This window comes from Chanos chanos, chromosome 2 (assembly GCF_902362185.1).
Source record: "Chanos chanos chromosome 2, fChaCha1.1, whole genome shotgun sequence".
Classification (NCBI taxonomy): domain Eukaryota; kingdom Metazoa; phylum Chordata; class Actinopteri; order Gonorynchiformes; family Chanidae; genus Chanos; species Chanos chanos.
In genome coordinates, this window is record NC_044496.1 from 16,754,320 (window position 1) to 16,763,185 (window position 8,866).

Here is an 8,866-nt window from a genome sequence, read left to right on the forward strand (position 1 = left end):
AATATCCTTCCCAGAAAATATATATATATATATATATATATATATTTTTTTTTTTTCTTTCTCCGGTTCTACCCGTGTCAACATCTGTGAGATTTTTTTAAACAATGGGATTCAATTATCCCTAAGTCTGTCTGGGTGGGTATGTACCCCCATGTTCAACTAAGCATCGTATAGAGAACTTTACATCTTGACCCTCACAAATTCTAAATAACCTTATTTGGGACTCCAATTTATAATAGTTCAAGTCTTGACAAGCTCTGATCAGATAACCTTTAGCCTACACTATGCTATGTTGGTTATACCTTCACAGTGGCTACAAATTTGTTCCCTTAAATTTGGTCTCATCGTAGCCAATACTCATAATATATGGAACACAGAGCAGAAAAACTGTGTGTATCATTCTCACCTTTCTGCCACATCCACATCGCTGTGGAACAACTCCATTTTAATATCCAGAGATCAGCCCCTGATACTGCCCTCATGGTCTTGTAAAAAAATATTCTTTCTTGGTGTCATTTTTATGAGAATAGATTATAGTCATTTTAGGACCTTAAGGAGATCTTCTCTTTCCCAAGTAATTTGTATTTTATTTGTAGTGTCAGCCTGTTATTGTGCTTAATAAAGTTCTATACGATTTACCTCTGTCTGCTCTTCCATTTATCAAACATCTGTGTATGGATCTATATCAGATTTATAAAGATGTCATACTGATTAACTATCAGAAAGTCTCACAATATTTAAGGGATGGGATAGAAAACTCCTGAATTGGAAAGTATGTGGGAAAAAACTTTTTCTCATGGAGAAATTTTGCTCATCAAATTATACACTTCAAATTAATTAAAAGGGTTTATCCTACTCTGTTGTGGCACTAGGAAATGAAACTTAGCCCAGACCCTGTAAACAAGGCACAATTGGTACTACTTTGCTCAACAGACTATACATTTGTTACAGATATCTCAATGACCGAATCAGATGCTGAATCAGATATTTTGCTGATCCTGTTCGTGTTTTCCAATTACATTTGTTATTTTTTGGTAAATTATGATGCAAGTCTGAAACTGTCAGTTCTTAGCTTTATACTTGTCACAGCACCCACATCAGAAAAAGAAAACTGAACTGGTTTTGTTTCTCACCAACTATACCACTTATACCTCTTCTCCAACCTTTAGCAAATTTTGAATGGTCCTCATCTACACTGAGAACATGGTATAACAAAAGCAATCAGATAATAGACTGATATTGTTGGTACCTCACAGACTGATGTCCTGTCTCTCAGAAGCACATATCCATTCTGAACCCCCCATCCGACTCTCAGCCCCCCCCCCCCCCCAAAAAAAACAAAAAAACGTGCTAGTTTCTCCATTTTTTTGGAGGGCTCATGAAACATGACCATTTCTTAGATCTTTTTCCTATGTGGAAATCAGAGATCAGAGTGCAGTGGCATGCTGTGATTCTGTTGTATACAGGAGTATTGGGTGTGGCAGCCGTAGAGAGTTATAGTGCTGTACAGTACTATACAGTAGTGTGCTACCATCTTCAGCTCTCTCTTCAGAGTCCAATAGTGTTGGCTGTTTTGCTGTTGTAACACAGGAGCTCAGACAGGATCATAACCCATAACCTATCAAAGGCATATTTGTTAACTCAGCTTTATTCAGTATGCTCGTGGGTGTGAGCATTTATGTGATTGACTAAAGCTGACATTTATTATTCTTTAAGATCTGGGGATATGTGGGAACAGATTGTACATAAAGATTTTGATAAAAACAAGCAAACAGTGACTCTTGTGTGTTTTCTCTCATTTTGATGAACATGACCTTCCCATATGGGCTGTTTAAATATGCAGAAATGAAATACAGTTGAAATTTGAAAATACAGAGCTGCCTGATGCCTGGTTAATTACTAACATCTGTCTTTCGAATAAATTATCATTGTTGTGTGTGTGTGCGCACTCTGTGTGTGTATGCGTGTGAGAAGTGAGCAAACATGCTTTGGCCACGAGGGCAGGCTAGCAGACGGTTGAATGTGGTATGAGTACCCATTAATCAGTTTTGAGTTAAGGTATGCTGCTCTCCCTGATGGCATTTTCATTTAGTGTATGCAAATGGGTTGTCACACTTTTACATAAATTCTCTCTCCCTCTCTCTCTCTCTCCCTTTCCCTCTCTTTCTCTCTCTCTCTTTCCCTCTCTCTCTCTCCCTTTCTCCCCCCCCCCCTCTCTCTCTCTCTCTCTCTCTTTCTCTCTCTCTGGGTAAGTTTATAGAGAGGCCAATTAGAATTAGGTCTTTGCTTTAGCTGGAGGTCCAGCTCAAAGCAAGAGCTACTCTCTCAGGTTCTCAGTGCACCATGCGATATGTTACTCTGCCACGGAGATAGCGCTCGCGTCCTTTGGGAGCTGCAATTAAAAGTTAAGGGTGGAAAGTACTTTTTGTGAAATTTAAGTGTTTCTAAATGCTGAGATTCATATTGCCCTTATTGAAAAGGTTGAAACTGTTCTCACAGTCGGTGAGGTTTTCAGCTTTTGCCGAAACCCAGGGACAAAACTTTGATAAAATATGTCGAGAAGGGATCCAGACATTGAAATATGTTTGCCGACTTGATTGTGATGGGCTTTTATCAAGGTCGTTTAGGATGAAATCTGCTATAGATGATATACACCTACTCGGTAATCTTTTGAGCTTAGAGGTCCGATGGAATCAGCTGGTCTCAGTCTTAGAAACGTAGAAACTGCTCTGAAGGTCACCATGGTCCAGATACAAAATCTATTGCATTGTGGTTTCAGTGGTCATTCTTCTTCTTGTGTGTCACAGATATTGACGAGTGTGTGACTCAGACACACACTTGTTGGAATGACTCAGCATGTGTGAACCTTCCTGGCGGATTTGACTGTTTGTGCACTACTGGCCCAGCATGCACTGGAGACTGTCCTCACGAGGAGGGACTCAAACGTAACGGCCAGGAATGGAGCCTCAGCCAGGATCGCTGCTCAGTCTGCTCCTGCAAGGTACACATAAGCACACAGGAAAATAATGTATAGCTTTGTGTGTGTGTGTGGAAGAAGGGCTGGACTACACGGAGAGTAAGTGCACTCAGTACTTTATACCCTCCTCCCAGATTCAGATTCAGCTCACACCAACACACCAACACCAGGTGACTTTGAAGACAATCTCACATCCTGCTGGATACTGTCCATTTACTCCTAACCACATGCACACACAAAATAGAGAGAGAGAAATGAATGATTGATTGATTGATTGATTGATTGATCAGTTGGTTGGTTGGTTGGTTGTTTGAACGATCAATCACTGGGTAAATGCCTGGACTTCCTTTTGCAGTACTTTTGAAAAGCATCGAGCAAGTGCTTAATGACTAGTTTGCTTGCCAATGTCATTCAGAATTAAACTGATCAGTACATTGTGTGAACAACATGAAGCTATATGTTCTGGCCAGTCAGAGGAGTAAAAATATGAAACAGTTGTATGATCACAAAATTAAATTTCTTTTCAAGTGTTTTGAGTGTATACTTATTTTGTATTTTGGATGTAGTTTGAGTGCTGGATGTCATAGTTATTTCACGTGCCCTAATGCTGAAACACAAACTACCCAACTGTTTGCTATACTTTATCTCTTTAACTGAGGCAGCTAAAGGACTGCCATGTATGTTGATAATAAGACAATAAAGACTGATTAATAACCAAACACCTCCATTCAAGGAGCGTAATGTGAAGAAAGTTACATTTAAATAGCTTATAGTCTTTGTACCTCACACTTTTTATTATAAACATCAGAAAGAGTGCTAAATTACTGTCTCTTAGTATTTCTGAAATGAGGATTACATTCACATTATTTAAAGTCATTTAGGAAAGATGGTTAGTCTGACCATTTTTCTTATTCAAATTGTTGATAAGTACATGTTTAAAACCCCAAAAGTATCAGCGTGTCCTAAGTAGTTACTCTTTTAGTGAAACAGTTTTTACTTTACATATGTATCATGGAATTTCCTGATATTATGGCACTGTAAAAGGAAACGTCTCCAAATGATCAGTGTCATCTGACATTGCGTATAATGTACTTAAGCAAATCCCCAGCGGCAGGTTGATTAAACGTCTGCAGTATAATGATACAACACATCTCACATCTGTGCTGTGAAGGCTGTTATGGCCTTTTATGGTTCCATTTTGTTTGCATTTTCTTTTAATCATAAAGTTACTCCCAGCAACAAATATAAAAATGCAATCAGTGTCTTTAAGTACAATTTATATGATCTGTTTTTCTTTACAGGTGACAGATATACCCCTCCCTTTCTGTTTAAACTCTCATGGCATCCATAAGTCTTGTACAGAAAGCATGTGGATGCATAGTAACAGGAACAGCAAGCTAAGAAAATTGCCTTCAAGGTCTTAGAGGCAAAATGTAGATTATATTGCCTTTTTGGCCTTATGCTGTAACAGCATTCTGTTATTTATCTTATATGATGTTCAGCAAAATTTCGGCAACATGATGCTAGCTATCCAAATATAAAGATAGAGCAGCATGGTTATCAGAAACATTCTATGCATGGAAACAACACTGTATCTTTTACTTCTCCACTGTTAGACAGGGTATAAAATGTGGAACATGTACTGCTCTGCATGGTGGAACAGAAGCAAAGCCCTGAATATAAAATTCTTTTGCAGTGTGTGAAAGTTCTATAACAGTGAGGGTAACATCCCCAGAATTTCTATAATTTAACTGAATTCACCCCTCTCTCTCTCTCTCTCTCTCTCTCTCTCTCTCTCACTCTGTCTCTGTCTCTCTCTCTCTCTCTCTCTCTTTCTCTTTCTCTCTCTCTCTCTTTCTCTTTCTCTTTTTCTTTCTCTTTCTCTTTCTCTCTCACTCTTTCTCTCTCTCTGTCTGTCTGTCTCTCTCTCTCCTTTTCTTTCTCTCCCACTCTTTCTCTCTGTCTGTCTCTCTCTCTCGCTGTGTGTGTGTGTGTGTCCAGGATGGCCGTGTGCTCTGCAGGAGGAGGGAGTGTGATTGTAATGACCCGGAGGCTGACCTATTCTGCTGTCCGGAGTGTGATAGTCGTCAGAGCAGTCAGTGTCTGCACCAGAGTGGACACATGCTGTATCGCAGTGGAGACTCCTGGATCTACAACTGTCAGCAGTGCCGATGCCTGGTCTGTGCTCTCTGTCATTTACCATCTTACTATGATGTGGTGGCACTTTACATTCAGACTGAGTAGACATATGGTAATTGGATAAGAGTAGGCTGAAGACTTCAGGGCTTGCATCTTTAGTGCCAGTCATTTTTGTTCCCTGCATGCGTTTTCAGTCCTCAGAAGCCTGTGAACAAGAAATGGTCGTGGCATTTTGATAATCATCTAAGATGAAGGCTTTTCTTGATTGTGCAAGCTAGAAACAGTGGCTCAAATCTTTCTAATATAACGAGAACATTCTTTAAGAAACATTGCGAGGCATCAATTACAAGCGTCATGCTTTTCAGACTTTTCCTAAAACACTTTTTAATCCTCACTGCCCGAAAGATGCCCTCTGTACTAACAGTAGAGTGACCCATCACCCAGAGTTCAGCGCGTCTGGCATGGTTTACCAGCCATCATGGTGGGCCAACAGATTTGCAATTAATTTAGTAATAAGATTCCCATACTGCACAGCCGGTCCCCAGCATGCTGAAATAACGCTTTTAATTGCTCCCACCTGCAGGTGACTGGCTGATTGTTATCAGAGGAGAAATGCTCTTTTGTTGCAGAGTGTGTTGACTGACCTTCTGAGAGACTGCTGTTATTTATCTGTTCATTCCCAATCCACAGCCCAGGTCTGCACAGGGGTCGACATCTAAAGATACTACAAAGATACTATCTGATGTGCCACCTTTTCCAGTGCCTTTCTCCATCTCATCACCTCACCCTCCTCCTCCCTGGACTCTCTCTATCTCTCCATCTCTGTCTCTCTTTCCCTCCTCTTCTACATTTTGTGTTGTTTGCCGGCTAATTTACAGATAGACAAAGTATGCCTATTCTTAGAAACAACAGAAAAAGTCTACCACATCCACTGTCATTTTGCAACTGCAGTTTATGTCCTCTTACATTTTTGAGTATTTCATTTTGCAGGCATTTTTCCTAGCTCCCTTATGGATATTCTTTTGGTTTATGCTACACATTGATAAATCAGTTTGACAGCCTGAATTATTGTCAGTGCCTGTTATTATTGCTTAACGTTTTTTTTATCTAGTTCCCACGTCATTCCTGTGCTGCTTTTGTTTCATAGTGAATACTCATTGTCTTTTTTCATACAATAATGTTCTGGCTTTCTCTGTAGCCGGTCTCACGTCTCTCTCTGTTTGCAGGAGGGTGAGGTGGACTGTTGGCCCTTGGCATGTCCGGTCCTGCCCTGTGAGTATACGGCTGTGTTGGAGGGGGAGTGCTGCCCTCGCTGTGTAACAGATCCCTGTCTGGCCGATAATGTGCCATATGACATCAGACAGACCTGTCACGACCCCACAGGCATCACACGTCTCAGCGGAGCAGTCTGGAGCATGCCCACCGCGCCCTGCACCACCTGCAAATGCAAGGTACAGTCCAAAGTGTCGCATACCATATCAGAAAAAATATGTATGTGTATATATATATATATATATCGTGAGATAAGCACAACTTATATTGTGGGATCATCATTAAGTTTACATATATCCATCCTTTTCCTTACCCTTGCTTATGGTCTCTCCGCGCAAACAGAAACTGATTTGGCTCTTGAACTATTACATCAAACCTCTTGACACATGTACAGCATTATTGAAGCACATTTTGTACACGTTGTTGTGGACAATCCGTTAAAGGGAGAGAAAAATTGATCTGAGCCGAATTTATTTCTAAATGATTACAAATAAAGGTGATCGATGGCGATGTGCCCTGACCGGGGTGCGTGTAGAGAGAGACTGTAATTCTTTTCTGTTCATCCCCTGCTGTGTGGTCAGAACGGGAGCATCTGCTGCTCTGTGGAGCTGGACTGCTTCCAGAACAACTAGCCAGCTCTCCTGTGTGCTGGCTCCATCCTTTGGACCAGCCAGAACCATGCGATCCCCCCACCTGAAGATCCACCCCTCCGCCCTCCTTCCTTTGAGTTTGATTCTTCTGAAGCACATGGGACAGACTGGTGCCAAAAACTGCATGCCAGGAGGGGCAGCAGGGAGCTGGGCCAGCAGCATGGGAAGGTTTGGACTGTCCACAGAGACTCAGAGTGTGTCATCTTAACAGAGGACCCGAAAAAAAAACTCACCGGCCCCCATGCACAGTGACATTCCACTCCCATACTTGAGTGTGTTTGTGTGTGTGTGTGTGTGTGTGTGTGTGTGTGTGTGTGTGTGGGTGTGTTTGGTGTGTGTGTCTGTGACAGCTGTCTGTCCCAAAATCAGGAACAAGCCCACTAACAAAACCACTCTGCTGGACTGTGAACTGTCAAATTGATTTGTACAGTAATCATTGTCTTGTCAAAATGTGTATTTTCAATTATTCACTCATAGGTGTTGGTGACATCTTGTGTATCAGGTAGCTGCTGAGCACAATACATAATAACAGTGGATGGATATCTTCGCTTTTCTGATTGGTGGCGTGCTGAATTGGCTGCAGGCTTAAACAGGTGTCATTTGTGGAGATATAGGAGGAAACAGTTAGCAGGGCATTGACCGTGGAAGAGAACAGACGAAACGTGTCCTCAAGTCCCTCCCAAAGGTACCCTGCTCATTTTCAATGCAGAGGCTGTTTAATGGAGAGACAAGGTCCCTTGATTTTCAAACAGCATTAGCATATTCCTGACTGATAACAATGAGACACCGTGCCAGCACAGGAAACTGTAATTAGAGGCACATCATGCAGACAGAGGCTTTCATATGCCAACAGTTCAGAGGGGGTCAGCCCTGTTTGCCTATTGGCAAGCTTATTAAGAACAAGAGACTGTGACCTGTGTCGCTCCCTTTTGCCTGCTGTACATCCGTTTCTACTCCACAGCCTCCACACACCTCCATACTCTCACCTTCCTAACCACTGCCACACTGCCTCTGGCACGCGCACAACTGCTTCATTCAGCCACAGACAAACCCACTGGTCAGCAGTCATGTGGCCAGTTACCTTTATGTTTTCCCATTTTACCTGATTTTACATTTCGCCTCAAGAGCTGATATCAAATTATTTCTCATCTGTGAATCCCGGTATGTGTTATTTCACCTGTACTGCTGTCTTATTTTTTAGAGAAGTGAGCTGAAAGCGTTGTCCATAACCTTGAAAGTAAAGAGAGGCCACTGAAACTTGTGTTTCAAGATTATTTTGATATTTTCTGTCATGCTAACACAAACAAGGATTCTGTGTTGAGTATTTCTGATACAAAATAAGGCTCAGTTTTTCAATATTAATTACTCGTTCAGGAACAGATGAAGAGATGTGAAAGACTTAGTGACCTTTTGAAGAGCTTTATGTGCTGATTGTATCTGAATTGAAGATTTCAAAATGTAAAATGGTGTAATGGAAGCAGCAAACCACTTATCAACAGAATATCACCACACAACAGAAGACTGGACATTAAGAAATATATTAAAAAGTCAACTGAGATAAACAATCTGGTATTCGCTTAACTAGAGGTTTTGTGTCTGAAAGTCAATGTGCTAATAATGTCCATCATTTTAAAAATGACATTTGGCAAATTGGCATATTTTTTAGTGATGAATGATTTGTGTTTCATTAGGTTGACTCTTCACTGTAAATACTGTGTAAAGTTTGGATGTGTGTAAAGAAAAGAAACACTCTGTGAATTATTTCTCCACTTGACATTCAATATTGTTGAGTGATTTTTTGAAAAATTTCCGACACCACCACTTCCAC

At 41.0% G+C, this 8,866-nt stretch overlaps 1 protein-coding gene across 1 annotated transcript in view; it reads left to right on the forward strand.

The window, feature by feature from the left end:
* Positions 1-7,020, forward strand: part of LOC115805327 (protein kinase C-binding protein NELL1-like) — a 108,549-nt gene extending 101,529 nt beyond the window's left edge. Inside the window, exons 17-20 of the mRNA XM_030765879.1 lie at positions 2,808-3,001; positions 4,979-5,155; positions 6,343-6,567; positions 6,970-7,020. Coding sequence (XP_030621739.1) covers positions 2,808-3,001; positions 4,979-5,155; positions 6,343-6,567; positions 6,970-7,020 — 647 coding nt within the window. The remainder of the gene's footprint in view (positions 1-2,807; positions 3,002-4,978; positions 5,156-6,342; positions 6,568-6,969) is intronic.
* The last annotated feature ends 1,846 nt before the right edge of the window (positions 7,021-8,866 follow it).